Below are 18,216 nucleotides of genomic sequence, written 5' to 3'. Positions count from 1 at the left end.
CACTGTATACTTGTTGCCATTTGTTGCAGTTGCCCATAGTCAAATTTAGCCTAAACTTTGCCCTGGCATTGCCCTTGGTGGTCAGTAGTTTACCGTAAGCCCTGGTCCATGTGTGTGTGAGAAATGTAAACATGTGGAAAGTGCCAGTGCACAGTCATGTCTCATCAGACACTGCACGTGTGAATGACAGGCAGCCTCTGCACTGGGGCCAGTGGGATCCAGGGCCCTGCAGCATGCCTTGTGGTTTTTAGTCCTGCTACACTGCAATTAGCCTTTTCTGTGACAGCCTGGCTGTTTGCCCAGCTCATACAGAAAAATGCAGGGAACACGTACCACACATGCACATAGATAAACTCATGCAGGAGGCATGCTATTGTCATATATGGCCTATGATTTCTTTTACAACTTTCTTTTCTCTCCCATCTTCTTGGCAGCCTTTTTTGGCAAGTACCTCAATGAGTACAACGGCAGCTACATTCCTCCTGGGTGGCGCGAGTGGGTCGGATTGATAAAAAATTCCCGCTTCTATAATTATACTGTCTGTCGGAATGGTTACAAGGAGAAACATGGCGCTGATTATGCCAAGGTATGTCTTCCCATAATTTCTTTTAAAAAGGGTCTATTACCTTGATCACTCATTTGTTTTCTCAGTATGACTTAATATGTAGACTGTGCATGAAAGATTGAAGGTTTCACTGGGTTGCTAAATACAGGCAGGAGTCATATCACAATATTATCCAGGCTTGCAGAGATCCTCAACTGAGAATTACAAGGAATGAGCGAACTCTGCGTGGCGTCTTTGCACTGTGCCTTTATTATGATATATTTCAACAGTTAGATGCTGTAAAATTTAAGTATCCCAAACCACCTTTTTTACCTCTTCTGTCTTAAATTAACTCACTAAAATATATGCCGTGTGCTGCGTAAGGTAGCTCTTTTTAGCCTTTGGAAAGCATCACTCATCAAAGTATTTACCAAGCAGGCAGTCTATTTTCACAGTGGTGTGCTTAGCCTGAGATCATGCTAGATAGCAAGGTATTAAGGACATGGGGAATCTAAGAGGAAGAGATTGGATCCATGTCAAAAGGCCTGTCCAAACGATGCACACCCAAATGTTAGCGCTGCTGTTCTAGTGCCAACTTGGACAGGGGTGCAAAGTTACTCTCAAACCTGGACCAAAATGTTTACACTGTAAGGGCTTGGTCAGCATATTATGGCCTGCTAACCAAATGGACACTATTTGCTATTGACTGTGTAAAACCATGAATCTACTTTTGGAGGACAGGTCTGGGCCTTGGGAGTCTGGAAGGAACAGAGTGAGAAAGACGAGGAAGGCCACAGTGATCACAGCTAGCTGACCAAATCACGTATGATTTGAGGAGGCATTCGCTCAGATTTTCCACACGTAGGAGGATGAGTTCACAGAGGTTGACTTCTTAGACCGAGGACTTTTATTTGACATTTTGATTAAGGGTTTGTTCCATTTATTCTATAGAATCCGGATGGCCAGTCTGCTGTGCTGACCCAAGTTGGATTTACCAGGTGCCATTGGAATGGGATTCAGAATAACTATAAATAAAAGTCTGTAGTTCAAATGTTTAAATAATTAATATCACACCATCATGTCACTGTCACTTGCTACCTGTCATTTCCAAAAGGCTAAGTGTAACCATAGACCTGTTAGAACTGTTAAAAGGATTTCCTCATGACACAATCACTTCCTTTTGACCTGCCATTACCTTTGTAGCAGTTGCTCAGACTTTAGGACCTTTGGCATGAAGAACTGTAGTACCTTTTGCCATGTGAATACAATCGGCAGCCTATTGCACCAGGCCGTTAAATCTGCCCTGTCTATAAAGCCTATTAATAGAGACAGGATGCATCAGCCAAACCCACTTCTGACATTTTGAGGGAAATCACCCTTTCCCCTTTCATTCAAATGCTGGCACTCCCTTCCGTACGTTGTATGCCAGGCAGCAGCAGAGGCATGCCAGAGCAGCAGGTACTGTGTCTAATCTACTGGAAACTTTACTGTTATGATTTAAGGGTGTGAGCTATTGTATAAATTATACTGCACCAGAACTTGATAAAATGTCATGTCATCACATGTTTTCTGTAACCGCTTCCTGTGTTGAAGTCCTTTTATTGTTTATTACATGCAAATTTGAACAGTGCAGTGAGCGCTGGGATTTCCCTTTTCATTACTTTACAGTTTTTCCATTCAGGATTTACCACAACAAATGATCTGATCCTTATAAGCAGTGCATTGCCTTTTGCTTTTGGCCTTTGTTTATGATGTGTGTCCTTCCCAACACAACTCTGATATGTATAATGACCTAAGAGTTTGGACAGGCTCAAAGTATTCCCTGTAACAATTTACGGATTTATACTCTAATGCGCAGCTGAGTCATTCACAGTGGTTCCAAGACTTTTATCTATCTTCCATTGTGTGATTTAATATAATATCATGTTGTATGATTATGCAATTGAAATTGGCAAACTGAAAAAGTTGCACAACAATGAACTGGATAAAATGATGAAAGAAGACAGATACAATAGGAGAGGGGACAGGAGAGGGGGACGCCGTCATAACAGCATACCAGTGAAGACACCAGGCCCCGCTCACATCAAACCATGTCACATTGGATAGTCCAAAGAGTCAGTGATGGGGCAGCAGTACATACCCTGTATACACACACACTTGGATTTACTCTCGGGCAGACTGCCAGCTGTTGACTCGACAGATTGGTACGACCGTGCACTCAATGGCCCCGGTTCATAGCCGCTCTGCCTCTCGATTTATTTGAAAATTACTGGAAGAGGAAAACAACATGTCACAGTGATTGAAAGTGTTGCTGTGAATTACTTTATCAATGCGGCTGTTGTGCATTCTCAATAAACAAGCTCTTACTCGGAGCCATTTTTAGCACTGTCCCACCTTGTAAAAGTATTGAAAGTGTGCTCTTTTCTTTTTGCAGGACTACTTCACAGATTTGATCACCAATGACAGCATCAACTTTTTCCGCATGTCTAAAAAGATCTACCCACACCGGCCTGTGATGATGGTTATCAGTCATGCTGCCCCCCATGGCCCGGAGGACTCGGCCCCGCAGTACGCCGAACACTTCCCAAACGCCTCTCAGCACATGTAAGCTACATTCAGGATCATATGAAACCGCGCAGTCAGCGGGGAGCCTCTGTTTACTTTCTTATCCACTACGGCTGTTAGACATCCACCTCGACTCATAATGATTTTGTGTATCTAATAACATTACAGTATGCATGCCTTTCCAGCCCAGTGATGACAGGCTGCGGAGAAGCTGCTGGGGCTAGCATGAAATCAAAATGATTTATTGTCTAAGAATAGCAGGGGAAAATACCAGGGACATGATCTGAGATTTTTTAAGAGTTCTAGTCATGCCAAGCTGACCTCCCTCAGTTTTCATTACTCAGAAAGAGGCAACAGTTTGTGCTTGCTGGTTACGTAGACTGTTGGCAAATAAACTGAAATAATCCAATTACCAAAAGAGCTTTTAACAAAGCCTGAATTAAGATCCATCTTTATAAATCACCATTATGCCACTAGGCTGTCTAATCAAATTTACTTTAAATCTCTACGGATCATTTGTGGGAGCACTGTATTTACTTTGTGAAATGCTTGGCAAATATGCTTACCCTTTTGTCTAACGTGTCCTGTCTTTCTCCCATCTTTCCTCATTCACTATTGGACAGACAGAGGCCTTCCTGACCCTGTCCATATCAATCAGTAGTAGCACCAGTGTGCCCATTGCAGGGAGGAATGCATTGTGTGCTTTGAACACCCTTTGAAACATTAATTTATTTTTAGATTGGGCTGAGGGGGGCTGGTTTGTTGGGTGACTAAAAAGGGGTTGCCCAATTCGCTGTGGTTAGGTACCGAGTGTTGTCTGTGGTTGCTGTGGCAGCTTAGGTTGTTGTGCTGAGTGGGTGTATGTTTTGATGTTTTTTGGCAATGCAGCTGTATGAAAAATGTGGGAAAGTTTCATGGTTAAATGCTATAAAGCAATTTCTTTGATATATTTGTTTTGAGTAGATTGAAGGGGTTTTAGTATCCTGTTACCAGGCTACTTTCTTTGGGCTGACATGATGGCAGAGCTCTGACAGAGACAGCGTGGCAACGGAGGAGTCGCCTCATAAATCAAACCGGTGTCTGTACTTTGACAGGAACAATAGCAGGGAGCAGGTTTGTTGCTAATGCCATTAACATTCCTGACAGCAGGTATTTTCACTCTGTAGCTTAGATCCTTGCAGGCCTCTATCCCATTTTCAACACTACAGATGTGAATTGTAAGTATCACTTTTGCTGCATTAGTCTAGCTGAAGTAGCTGAAGGCAATATCTTTAAGCCTCATAGTGTCAGTGGAGTTCAGTGTGGTCGTGCTGCAGGCTGGGGTGAACAGTGGGCTATGAGCTGCTATAATCCAGCCTAATACTCTGGGCCTGTCTGTGACAGGTGGCAGGTGTGACCCCACCTATGGACCTGCTCTATTCTTCTGACCTCTGCATTCCTGGTCCCTGCTGTCCAGGGCCCCATACCATGGTGGCCTGCTGCCCAGAGACGGGTCCCTTTGTGGAGCTTATTAGACCGCCAAGCTAAGTGGGTGAAGAGTTCAGATCTCACAAAGTGAGCCTGAAGAGAAGAGGGCAGAAGGCAGCTCTGTCATATGTGTTGCTTATTGAAGGAGCTACTTGAGGCAGAATAAAAAAAATTTTCTGAAGATTTAAGACTTTTTAGGCAGTTATTTGACAGATAGTTTAGGGGCCTCACTTTGCTCCCTTGTGGCCCTCTTGTTGTTCCTGTATTTCAGATGACCATGACTTATTAGGTTTTGGTCCAGAACTTGTTGCAAACTTGACTTTGGGGCCTATTATTTTCTTAAGCATGTGCCAACCCACAAATGACTGGCCTGTGCCAAGAGCGCAGCGGAGCGCGAGAGTCTCGTCTGTGTGAGAGGAGAGGGAGCCGGGAGAGAGGTGTGGAAAAATGGCCCCAGCAGTAGCAGCTCAGTATTTGGCCATTTCCTTCAACAAACAGAGCAGCTACTGATGCATGTCAAAGTGTTGTGGACCAATGTGGCACCTGTTACTCACTGCACAGTGCAGAATGTATCAGACAGGTGCTTTTGCCATCTTGATACTGATTTAATGGAACTCTGTTGTAAATAATATCTCTTACTCTGGAACTTAAACTTAAATGCTTTGTCCCCAGAACTCCAAGCTATAACTATGCCCCAAATATGGACAAACACTGGATCATGCAGTACACTGGCCCCATGAAGCCCATCCACATGGAGTTCACAAATTTCCTTCACAGGAAAAGACTACAGACACTATTGTCTGTTGATGACTCGGTGCAGAAAGTAAGGAAGTCTTTTAATTGAAAGAAAAATTAGCAAATGCAACCCTGTACTAATCTTGTAATCCCTCTTTCAGGTTTATGAGATGTTACAAGAAACTGGAGAGCTTGAAAATACCTACATCATCTACACAGCAGACCATGGATACCATATAGGACAGTTTGGCCTGGTTAAAGGAAAATCAATGCCTTATGACTTCGATATCCGCGTGCCATTTTTCCTTCGAGGACCCAATGTAGAAGCAGGCGCTGTGTAAGTTTAAATCTAAAATAAAGTTATATATTGGTATTTTCCACAATACTCTTCCAAGAGAAGTATATCAGCATCCAAACAAATACAAAACTCAAATCAGTGTTTTTGGATTTAATGAAGTATACCTTTCTTTGTGCATGTCCTTCTCCAGAAACCCTCACTTGGTGCTGAACATTGATCTGGCTCCCACTATCCTCCACATAGCTGGACTGGACACACCTCCAGACATGGATGGAAAGTCTATCCTCAAGCTGCTGGAGCAGGACCGCTCTGGGAACAGGTCTGTGAGGCTGTCAGGGCACCAGACATTATTTACTGTAATTACATTGCATGCAAAAGACGGGCAAAACACACTGCCCTTTCTCAATTATTATGCAAAAGGAAAATTCCATGGCCAGTGATTAATTTAGCGTGTTCATAGCCTATTATATTAAATGTTTAAAATCAGTCCAAGGTTGGGATGTTTTGAATGGATCCCAAAACTTGATGAAGGTAGAGGAGAACAAGGCACATACAGTTGTTGACTGTGGAAGATATCAGCAAAAGAGCTGGTATTCAAGCTACTGCTTAGTGTTTTTTAATGAAAAAATCTAAATAATTTAGATGCTTGTGTCATCTGGGTCTTACCATTTATAGTATTGTACACTACAGAGAGGATGAGTGTTGCTGACATATTACCGATGAGTGCCCATGTGATTTTTATAAACTTTGTGCGTTTTGTTTTCCCAGATTTAAACCAAACCGGAAACCCAAAGTCTGGCGGGACACATTCCTTGTGGAGCGGGGGTAAGCTCTTTTTTTCATTTCTTCACCACAGACAAATCCATGTCATTTTAGCTCACTGTGGGTCTAACCTGACCAAACATTTGACTGGGCCCAGAAATCAACATCCAAAAAAGACTGTCTACTTTCTGCAGTGGTTTCCAGCATTTCAGACCTCTCTTTGTGTTATCTGATAGACACTTCCTGACCACAGCTGTCTTGGAACCCCGCTTTAGTGGAAGAGGTTAAAATATTCTTTGGTAAAATTATACATCCCATGCAGATTAGAAAAACTGATGAGAGAGCTGTTGACAGTTAACTAACCATTGTGTTTGATCAATTCCAACAAAAACAAACTTGGATCTTGCACTGATTAAATCTTTGCAACTAATCTCAACTTGGCCCCCCAAGCAATGTAGTATTTTTCATCTATTTATCTTTGCTGAGTCAATACATTGCAATTTGATTATAGGGCTTACAGTTTAGTTGGATACAAAGTTATGTTTTAAAAAAGAAAAATATGTGAGAATGGTTCTTATAGTTACTACTTTACATATTTCTGTTGATCAGGTTTGGGTACAGCTGCTGTTATTTTCTTCCTTACTTCTCTATTATTTCCTGCATCAAGCATCAAAAGAATGAAAATGACCACGCATAACGTCCCCTTTGTTTTGTCAGTAGTTAGACACTAGCCTCCGGTGGTTTTACCCCAGTGTAATTCCACTGTTTATGAAAAAGTATATGCTCATCATTTGACTTGTCATGGGGTATTAAGAAACGACTGAAGGCAATTGTGTTTCATGTGTATGATTCTGCAAGTATCCCCATGTAACCCTATGTAAACCGATAAACAGATGGGCCATAGAGCATATACTTCAATGCAACATAATGCAGCCATCAGGGAGAGAGACACAGACAACAACTGTTAGCTTATAATCACCCTTGGCTAAAGTGTGTGAGCATTGGCTGCTGTCTCCTCTGGAGCCCCATGGTAAACAACTGTCTCCTTTAGAGCCCCACAGTAAACAGCTCTGGACAAGACAACACACCTAGTCTTAAATGACTTGTTTTTTCACTTTGTCAACGTCATTTCGAGCTAAGAGTCCTGCTGGCACCAAGCATCGGCCGAAGCCAGGAACAGGGAGGGGGTTTGGCATTGAAGAGTAGTAGTCTGGCCAGGCCTGGTGTCTGTGGCACATGAGAAGGCGACAGAGAGGACCACGGCCGTGCCAAGCTGGGGTCAAAAAACCTGGCCCTAGGCAAAGCGTTGGTGTGAGGCTCAGACACTTGTATATGTCATATAACAGATGAAGCTTTTAAAATGGAAAAACAGCAAAGGGAGAAGAGAATTAAAACTTATAACTAGTACTCAAGTCAAAGTACTATTTTGTCACTGCACCTGATAGATTGTTCCTGCCACATTGAAGGATTGGTCAGGACTATACCGTTTATCATAGCATGATCAAACCAGGACTAAAACAGGACCAAACCAAGTTTAAACCAATGCCAAAATGGTACATTTGTATCTAAATGATAGATTGTCCCTCTATTTGTTTATTGATAATTTCTTTCTATTTTGTGCAGTAAGATCTTGAGGAAGAAGGATGACTCAGTGAACACACAGCACACTAACAGCCTCCCCAAATATAAGAAGGTCAGGGAGACATGCCAGCAGGCCGAATTCCAGACGCCATGCGAGCAGCCCGGGCAGGTAAAACAAACACACCCACAGTGATCACATGATTTTGTATCTTCAAACGGTCATGAACATAAATGATCTCCTCCCCCTCTCCACATCAGTGCCTTTCCTTTCTACAGTAATGCCTTGTGACCTTAGAGTATGTTACAGCTGTTACCGCTTGAACTTTTACTCTGCCGCCACAAATCAAACGTCCATTTCCAGAACATCACTTGGCTCATAATTGGAGCCTTTAGCGCTATTTTGTGGTTCACTCACATTTTGTACTGCTCTTTAATCTTGCACCATTAATTTGTTGGCAGACCAACGACTCAGTGTAACGGTGAGTTGGAGCTCATACTTTTGAACAATAGAAATGGCAACGCTACAAGATCCAGGTAGTGAGTGGTTTATTAATAAAATCCAGACTGTTATCATTGCCTTAAAGTGCATTTTGAAGAGGAACTGAAATTATGTCTTAAAGGGCCCATATTATGCCATTTTCTGATCTATGTTATAATGCCTGAGCTAAAATATACCTGGAGTTATTTTTTGATTAATTAACAGTGCTGATGTTTAACACACCTGTCGTGGTGAGCAGAAAGTGCTCCATTGTGTTCTTAACTCTATACATTTTCACTAGAATCATTTGGATTGTTTCATTAATGGAACTGCCAATCTCTACCAAATGAAAGGTAAAAGGTACTTATTAACTCAGACTACCACTAAATGAAATCACAAGGGGGAAAAGAGCATTTTGAACTTTGCATACACAGACAGACTAATATTAAATGATTACTCAAACATGTGTGAATGAAACAAAACACAACTCTAGATATGGTTTTAATTAGGTAACAGCATCTCTCACAAGAGTCAATTTAGTGTAATATAGGACCTTTAATAAACAATGTCTGATCATAGGTCCACATTTAGAGCAGGGGCACTTGTGAAGTAGATGTATAGAAATGGTGTGATTGAGGCATTAGGCATTTACATCATAATGTGGAGCTGAATTACACCAAGTCACAAGTGGCTTGTCTGGCATGATTTAACATGGCCTCCCAGTACGTGCCCTAAAAGGCCATAAAGCTGAGAAAATGGTGCTGTGTGCAGCTGCCGTGCCTTTATAGTTTCCTCTGCTGGTCTGTCCCAGTGCAGCACTTGTCTCTTTCTACTACATGAACCCATGAAGTCGTATTCACACAATGAGAGCATTTTCAGAGGAATAGACAACATGAGCACCAGTAAACTTCAAAGAAATCCAATATGATTTACTTAAAAGTGAACTGTTTTTATTCTGACCACAAAGTCCTGCATTGGACATAGTGAAGAGGGCACAGGCAGGCCTCTTGTCCCAGTGCGGCTCTCGTCATTTGGAGTTTGACCACATGATGAAAGAATCACTTGTTTGTGAACATGTCACCAGTCTTATGGGAAATGACTGCCTCTGTTACTGTGTGCTGCAGGAGACATTAAACACAATAGCGGGACTCTGTTTTTATCTGTCGCTTTCTGACTTCACTGCTGCAAAAAATCCAGAGTGAAATCCAGAGTTTATGCTTATAAACAAAAGGGTGTTTTGTGTCTGTAGAAATTTGGTCATGTTTAATATTAAATGACAAGTCATACAAAAAAATAAATTAATACTTTTTTTTTAAAAAGCGAACTATAAAGAGTAAAAATACTACAAGAATGATGGTAAAAAAGAAAGAACATTAAAAACAACAACTCCAAAACAGAATTTTCATACTGAACAGCAGCAACTCCATGCCTGCTGTTCCTTTCAGATATAACCCCTCTGTTAAACCCCTGTTTTCGGTCGATTGTGATATGAACCCACTACATGAAACCTGATCAACATTATGAAGGTTTTTTTGGACTGCTGTTCCCACACTTTACCCCAGATCATCTGTGCTTCTCTCTGCAGATGTCTTTCTTCCATTTGTACAAAACATCACCCTCTTCATGTCCATTAGCCCCTGCACTCCCACTGCACACACAGATCAACTTTGAAAGAGATACAGGGGGGATTTAGAAGTGTGCGTGCAGTGTAATGTTTTAGTCTGCTGACGCACTTGGCATGGTCTGTGTGTGACAGAGGCCTTTCTACATCAACCTAAATCATGTCATGTGGTCTCTTTATTTACTTTATTTATTCTAGTTTCTTGCACCAGCTGCATTTGATGATCTTTTTTATTACACAATCTTGTCACTCCCTGTGACTAAATTCTTAATAAAAACAAATGTTATTTCAGATAATCGCACAATAAAAAGTTGTTAACCAAACAAAGTCATAACATGTACTTGGCTTCAAAATGTCAAAATCAAATATTTCAATAATCCATTGGTGGTTTTCAATTGTTTGGTGAAAATGAGTTATAAACACTAGCTATGGGACTGGGTTTGGGTTAGCTTTTATTATTTTATTTTGTTTTTGTCTGTTGACAGAAATGGCACTGTGTGGAGGAGATTACTGGGAAGTGGCGCATTCAAAAGTGTAAAGGGGGGGGCGTGAAAGAGGGCTCCAGGAAGAGGGTCCGCAGCCTGAAGCCTCGCAGCAGCTACGAGCACAGAGAGAGGGGTTGTGAGTGCGATGCTGCCCTGCTCAAACCCACACGAGCAGACCGCCGATCACAGAGGCAGTTCTCCTCTGGCCACCGTGAGTACAGCAAGCACATAGGCTTACATTTCATATGCTTCATATCATAAGCCTTTGTCATTTTTTAAGCTTTTCAGAATGATCAGAACTGACTACTATTTTTTGGCTGTAAAAGTCTTAATAAGTCTTAGTAATGTGTCAAGGAGCTACTCAAAGCGTCAGGTGCAGCAGGGCCTGGAGTGTAGAATGAGAGAAACAACTCAGCTTGGCCAAGTTTGTGGGACTTGAAAAAATATAATCACTCTGGCATTATTAGTATTGAATATTGGGTCAGTATTCATTAAGGCATTGTGCATTCTGAGAAAAAAGACACATCCTGGTCGTACGCAGTTATCCTATTAAATACACAAATCTATAAATAAATCCGATATTTTTCAATAAACCAAAAGTAACAGCAATAGTCTATACTGATTGTCACAACATTAATAACCAGATGTTATGGTTTTTCATTTGTAGTCTTGTGCCCTCTAGTGGATCTAAGACAAACTGCAGCCAGGTCAATTGCCGCATATTAATTATTTGTCTTTTTACTGGCAGGTTTCCGGCCGCGATTCGTCCACACTCGTCCTGCCAGGTCGCTCTCAGTTGAATTTGAAGGTCAGATTTATGATGTGGACCTCCAGGCAGATGACCAGTCTGCTGTGAGGCGCAGGGTCATCTCAAAACGCCACTACAACCCCGATGACACCGCTCTGGAAACGGACGATGGTTCAGAGGAGATGCTGGCAGATGACACCAATGCTGTAGGATACCCCAACTCAGTCAGAGTCACTCACAAGTAAGAGGTTATTTTACAGAAATAGTATCAGTACTATTTATGACACAATTTTACCATTTCTAGGTGTTACATCTTAATGAATGACTCTGTACATTGTGAACGGGAAATCTACCAGTCTTCTAAAGCCTGGAAGGACCACAAGACCTACGTGGATCAAGAGGTGTGTACTCAAAACTAATTTAGCTCCTCATTGATGGTTTTCTGGTATTTCAATTGTAAGACAGGTATTTTTATATACCTAAGCAATTTATTTCCAAAGCTAAAAGCCAAATAAATAAAACACCTTACACTGTTATATGTTATATACTTTATAGCACATTTGTCAGGTGCGTGCTAGTAGAGAGTTTGAAGCATTTAAAGCTTTACTCATACCTGCTGTAAGTTCCTCACTTGGCCACTAGAGGCTGAACTGATGTAGCGTACCCTCTTTTATGTTTTGCAGATTGAGGCCCTCCAGGATAAGATCAAAAACCTGCGTGAAGTGAGGGGCCACCTGAAGAGGACACGGCCAGACGAATGTGACTGTGGCAAGAAGAGGTTTGTAGTCCGCATTTCACCTTCAAAATACTTCTGTCTTTAGGCTTCAATTCTTATCTTTCTGTTTATAAAAGCAGCTATTTTAGCAAAGGCATCAGAAACAAGGAGAAATTGAAGAACAGAAAAAATCAACTTCACCCATTTAAGTGAGTTGGTACTCTTGTTTGTCCTGTATAGTGCCATCTACTTTAATAATCCATCGTAATAAAACTCACAATCACCACCTCATATTTTACCCATTTGTTTTGAAAATAAGTTTGTGATTGTAATTACTTACTCCATTACCTCCCATAACCAACCATGTGACTGTTGCTGCATGAGGATAGTTATTTTGTGACATTTTGTTTCATTTTGTAAATTACGTGTAATAGAAGCATGAAGTTACTGTAACTGTGCATGCATTATAATTGAAATGAATCAACTGAGCCTTACTTCCCGAACAGTGCATTTATCTTGTGGTATGGACAAAACTGTATTGAAACAGACTGTAAGAGGCTACAAAGTAATTTCAGGCAGACTTTAATATTGCAAGAGCTTAAAGATAACAGCTAACACATTGTCTAATTGTGTGTCATCAGCATGATCTCCTGGACGTTCCCAAACTCCTCTGCTGCTGTTCCTTGTCATGTTTGTAACCCATTTTTAAATTGTGTCTGTCCTCTAGGGAAGCGGCACATGAGGTAGACGCTAGAGTGCAGTTGTACAATGAGATCCGAAGACGCAAGAAGGAGAGGAAAGAGAAGAAGAGACAGAAAAAGGGGGATGACTGCAGCCTGCCCGGACTCACCTGCTTCACACATAACAATGACCACTGGCAGACAGCGCCATTTTGGACCAGTGAGTGACACTTGTTTATAGCATTGGTTGAAGATATAGCAGTGTCCAGTTTTTCCGAGCAAAAATAATAAGGTTAGGTTAAATTAGTATAGTTTTGACCTGATTTTGTTAGCTTATCCCTCACTGATAAGGGTAGATGATATGCTTTGGTTGATTATGAAGTACCTCTTTTTGTAAATCACCTTGCAAGTTTCTACTCTTTTTATATGCATTTATTTTTTAAACTAGTTACAGCTTTTGACGGATACATTTCTAGCCTCTTCTGACTGATATTTAATTACAAGAATCAACATTGTTCAACCATGAAAACAATAATAAAGATGGATAGTTATAAGTTAACATGTTCATTCCTAGTGGGAGGATTCTGCGCTTGCACCAGCTCGAATAACAACACTTATTGGTGCCTACGAACCATCAACGAAACCCACAACACTCTGTTCTGTGAGTTCTCCACTGGTTTCCTGGAGTATTTTGACCTCAACAGTGACCCATACCAGGTGGGTGAACATCTGCCAGCGCCTCTACCTCTGTCCATCTGTGTTTTGCTATAAAATGAGCAGCACACCTCATTAAAGTCCATGTCTAGTTTCTCATTACAAAGGCATGCAGGAGAGTCTAATATTCTGTTATGTTGTGTTACAGCTAACCAATGCTGTATATAACGTGGATAGAGATGTACTGAACTCTCTCCATGCCCAACTGATGGAGATGAGGAGTTGCCAGGGATACAAACAGTGTAATCCACGTCCGAAAGGCTTGGACACAGGTAAATATAACAGAATACGTCTCTTAAATACATTTTTTGTATTGGGACATGGTTCACTGGGTGTAGAAGTAGTCATTATGCCAACCATGACTGAAACAGATTTAACAGAAACCAAATCACTACATTTAATCTATGGCCACAGGACACTGTAAAGTGTTAATCTATTTCAGTCTGGCTGGTGTGTTTGCCTCTCTTTTGCATGCTGCATGTGAATGGGGACCATCCACTCAATTGTATTTCACTGTTTCAGGTGGAGCTCAAATCATCATCAGTTTGACTTGTTTGAATGTGAATGTCATAATCACACACTTTATTTTTTTTTACCAGACTGTTGTGTTCTCCTGGAGTCTGTCCACATGCATTTACTTTTCTTTCTCTTGATTCAATTATATTGTTTTGTGCCACATACAGTACAAGTCTATAAAAAGCTGCATATAGAATTTATTTCATAGCTGCGGAAATATTATTATTGAAAGGTTTCTGTGCGCCGCAGCTGAGGCCATCATTTCATTTGTTCACCTCTGTAATCTGCTGTAGAATTTAATGGAATCACCACATGGAGGGACTGTGCCTTCAAGCTATGGCCCTGCCATTAGGTGTGCTTAATAAGTAATACCACAATGACCTAAGTCTGCCACAACATTTGTGTGTGGTACTGGTCACACTGATATGTCCTGAGGAGAAAACTCCACGTCTGTAATTAGGATGTGCAGAGTGGAGCAGAGCACTGCTTGACTGCACTGTAAAAACTGATTGTGTTTCAGCGTTGGCACGCAGCACTTGTCATTAGGCATGCCAGCACTTTTCACAGAACAGACCAAAATCTCCTGGGTGACGCCAAACCAATCAAATAGCTCTTGTGGTTCCATCGGGTGATGTTTGAGTTGGAAGATGTTATTATTAAAAAGTCAAATTAAGTGAAATGGATCTAGCAGTTATATGCATCTATTTGTGGAGTGTGACTTCAGTACCATTATCACTTCAGTTTGGAGCATGTTGCACTGAGAAGAGAAAAACTCTGCTGAACTCCAAACCCTACCTCCTCACATCCAGTTTCTCCAGTCTCCTTCTCCTCAGACTTACTTTCCAATAATTGCATCATTTGTCTTTAGACTGTAGCTGCAGCAGTGCATGAAGAGAGTCCAGTGTGAATGATCTGTCTCCCTCACACATCTGTTCGAATCAAAGCGTTTAACAAACCATTGCTTTTATTTTTCTGATCAGGAGGTAAAGATGGAGGAAGCTATGAGCCGCACAGGTATCCACTCTTTTTGTTTGTCTTTAACACCTGCATGGGCTCAATTGCCTCATTTCCACTAATCTGCCTCTGGAGCGTGGGCCTTGGTTTGTGGCTGCATGTGGGGTTGTGCTAACAGTCATAACGATCGTTGTTTTATTCATGCAGCTTCATTTCATTGTGTCTGTGCACTCAGTCTCCCTCTTATTCTGCCAGGCAATTTCAGCACAGCAAAGCTTGATACCCATAATAAAATATTTAAGATAATGCTGAAATAGCCTGGTCCAATCAACTGAATAAAAAACTTCAGTTTTTCTTCCCTGAGAGTCAGACACCAAGTGCACATCCATGCATGATATCAGGGGATTCAAGTTTCAGCTGTTGGAACAGTTTGTTGGGCTACACCCACTAACTTCTTTTAGAATGGAAAGAGGACCTGTACAGGTGTGTGGGTGTAGCCTACTGCCTTTATTTCACACATGCATCATGCACCATCTTCATCCCCTGTCCATCGATCATCAGTCATTGCATTAGGTGTGGTGGACATTAGTTGTGAACAGTAGAGTAGTGGTGGGATGTGTCTCTGACTGACCTGTGTTTCTGGCCCTGCTCACCAGGCAGCAGCAGCACCGACAGTGGTCAAAGAGGAGACCGAGCCTGTCCTTCCTGTGAGTCCTCCAGCCTCTGTTCTCAGGGAAAGAGACACTAGTTTATATACACAATACTGGACCTAATTTGGCTTTGGAAATTTGACGCTTTTATTTGATTTCCTGGGGTACCCCATCTGTACTTCCCGCTGCTTCTTGTTTTCAGTTATTTTGTTTTACAGGTGATTTTTCAGTCGAGTCCAGGCCTTTCATTTACTGTCCCATTAACTATGAGCAGCACATGTTTTTGCAGTCTTTTTGAAATGCAAAGCTTAAATGGCATGTGTTGACTAGTTGTGGCTGTGGTTTTATGCTTTGGTTAATAATGCTGCTCTCTAAATGTACCTGTGTGTTGCTTGAGCCTTGATGATGCTGGTTTAGTGAGAACAAGAAGCTTGCACTGCTGCATGCTTGTATAACAGGGAAAATGTCCGCTCAGATTCTCACACATGTCTCTCTTTGGCAGAACACAACCCTTATGGGACGGACGACAGGGTTAAGCTCCCCAACCTGACGGATGAGGAGGTGAACTGGCAGGGACTGGAGGACCTTTACAGCATCAACGACAGCCTTTATGAACCCAGGCCTGACTACAGCCCCAGCCCGGACAACTGGGACAACTACGAGAAGGAAGTAGACTATATGTTTGCACTGCTACTTGACTTAAACAAACACAACCAAACCCAAACACTTGACGACTCCACCCTGCCAGAGCTGGGCTCCGGGGCCGGGGGAGGACTGGACGAGGGCAGTGGAGCTCTCTGGCCTGGATTTATTGCTGAGGTCCAGACCACGACCCTCACCCCAAGTACAACACTACCAGCTGCACAAAGCCCTATTCCCCTACAGGACGACCCACAGGGAACTCTAGTGAATGAGCTGCCAGAGAGCGGCCATGCCAGCCCCTCTCCTCCTGTCAGGTCAGCTAGTGTGCATAGCGCCCCCGTGTGGGTGCAGCTGGAGGACATTGAGGGAGAGGAGGACTTTAGTGGAAATGGACTGATAGAGTTAGAGATCAGACACGACCACCTACTGCGCACACATAACAGCCTGCAGCCGCAGCCCCGGGGCCCACTGCCCCTGGTGGACCAGGAGGACATTTTCCAGGCCCAAGGATACCTCCCCTTCTCCCCTCAGACTGTAGGGCCTGCAGCGAAGGCCAGCGCCCCCTCTGGTCACACGAATGCTCCGCACAGCACCCCCTCTGGACAGACCAGTGTTCTGCGTGCCGATGGGGCCCTTCTCACTGTGGACTTTGAGGGCAGTGGCTCGTCCTCACAGCTCTCCAATCAGACACTCTGAGGGGAGGAGCATGTACTAAGCAGCCAATGAGCCGCTTGTCACCATAGAGACAGTGACCAGGAGATGAGCTTGCCAAAGGCGAGTGATGCACCTCAGTAAGAGTTGTATATTAAGTATTAAAGTTATTGTTTATTTTTTTACAGGTGCCTACATATTAGTAAAACAGTGTTATGTTTTCAAAATATATATTTAGAAAAGAAAGCCTTAATGCAGCTAAAGAGAGTATTGGGATAAAAGAGGATTATTCCATCTGAAAAACACCTTAGATGTTTGAGTGGTGGGACCTGTGACTTCAGAATAGTTCACTATAGTTTGTCTACTTTCTCTGTCACAGATGGTTCACAGATGGACCACTCTCCGGTGGCTTCAAGGCAACATCGCCCCCAAATGCACTTTTCCACACAGACTCCAACGTTTGTGTCTTTGACATATTGTCCAGTGTAAATTCAGATTTTATGAAATATTTTATTTCTACTGACTACTTTTTAAAGCTACAGCAAGTGCTGGAGACATTTCTAAAAAGGTTACAGAATTAACATAAATAATAATAACGTTTTTTATTTAAAAGACCTTTTAAACATTTTAAACTAAACTAATTATTATAACATGCCTTTTCCTTTGTGATGTTGTCATAACATTGGACAGTCATGAAGTTCTATAGGTAGTATATAATAATGCTTCATGTAGTAGCACCTATTTCAGGCAGGTCACAGAAATGCATAGCTTGAGCTTTTATTTTGCATGTTAGAGCACTATTTCAGTATATCACTAATTAGTTGCACCACTGCACCAGTTTGATTTGCAGAGTTTGCACATTGGTCACATTCACAGCAGATTTCAATGTAATGGTATTGACCATTAATTATCACAGTGGGTCACATGGCAGAGGTTTGTTATGTAACTTTTTTGGAAATGCCACCAGATTAATCTATGTAGTGCTTGATAATCCAGTGTAGTGTTGCAAAAGGCCCATTCATTTCAAAAGCAAATGTTTTGAACTTAGTCTATGACAGTGCTGATGCAGTTGTATGTAAAACCAACATGCTAATTTGTTTCAATAAGCTATGGATTTTATGGTGCGCCTACACATGTGCCATCTGGTTAAGTGGCTTTACAGAAACATATAAGCTGTCTAGAATCGTGTGTTCAAAAGCCATGAAGCTGAAATAAACCCTTGCAACCTCCTAAATATTCTCTCACTTTTTAATGTGCCTGATCTTCCTCCACATTTTTAGGGTTGTGACTTGCTTTTGTGTCTGGAAAATCATTCACACTTGCATTCATTTACTTTTAGGTAACGTTTCGTTTCATGCAAAGGCAAGATTTACTGAATTGTTAGTGTAGTGCTGTGTGGGGAAAAAAAAA

At 41.9% G+C, this 18,216-nt stretch overlaps 1 protein-coding gene across 9 annotated transcripts in view; it reads left to right on the top strand.

Annotated features, from left to right (window-relative positions):
• Positions 1 to 18,040, top strand: part of sulf1 (sulfatase 1) — a 60,736-nt gene extending 42,696 nt beyond the window's left edge. For 4 of the 9 annotated variants that reach the window (XM_055151077.1, XM_055151079.1, XM_055151078.1 and 1 more), the window contains 16 exons: positions 435 to 586; positions 2,979 to 3,148; positions 5,249 to 5,399; positions 5,473 to 5,648; positions 5,800 to 5,928; positions 6,378 to 6,434; positions 7,995 to 8,121; positions 10,537 to 10,747; positions 11,285 to 11,525; positions 11,589 to 11,685; positions 11,968 to 12,062; positions 12,137 to 12,208; positions 12,727 to 12,899; positions 13,254 to 13,396; positions 13,542 to 13,665; positions 16,016 to 18,040. In XM_055151077.1, the coding sequence (XP_055007052.1) occupies positions 435 to 586; positions 2,979 to 3,148; positions 5,249 to 5,399; positions 5,473 to 5,648; positions 5,800 to 5,928; positions 6,378 to 6,434; positions 7,995 to 8,121; positions 10,537 to 10,747; positions 11,285 to 11,525; positions 11,589 to 11,685; positions 11,968 to 12,062; positions 12,137 to 12,208; positions 12,727 to 12,899; positions 13,254 to 13,396; positions 13,542 to 13,665; positions 16,016 to 16,851 (2,954 nt within the window). In that variant the 3' untranslated portion in view covers positions 16,852 to 18,040. Of the gene's footprint in view, positions 1 to 434; positions 587 to 2,978; positions 3,149 to 5,248; positions 5,400 to 5,472; positions 5,649 to 5,799; positions 5,929 to 6,377; positions 6,435 to 7,994; positions 8,122 to 10,536; positions 10,748 to 11,284; positions 11,526 to 11,588; positions 11,686 to 11,967; positions 12,063 to 12,136; positions 12,209 to 12,726; positions 12,900 to 13,253; positions 13,397 to 13,541; positions 13,666 to 14,889; positions 14,924 to 15,519; positions 15,571 to 16,015 lie in introns of all 9 variants that reach the window. The other 5 variants (XM_055151082.1, XM_055151081.1, XM_020925573.2 and 2 more) reach the window with 5 other exon arrangements.
• Positions 18,041 to 18,216: the final 176 nt, after the last annotated feature.

The sequence above is a fragment of the Boleophthalmus pectinirostris genome, unplaced genomic scaffold, assembly GCF_026225935.1.
Source record: "Boleophthalmus pectinirostris isolate CB_2022bp ecotype Guang Dong unplaced genomic scaffold, ASM2622593v1 HiC_scaffold_15, whole genome shotgun sequence".
Lineage (NCBI taxonomy): Eukaryota > Metazoa > Chordata > Actinopteri > Gobiiformes > Gobiidae > Boleophthalmus > Boleophthalmus pectinirostris.
Note: the sequence above shows the minus strand (reverse complement) of the source record. Positions and strands in the feature narration are given on the sequence as shown.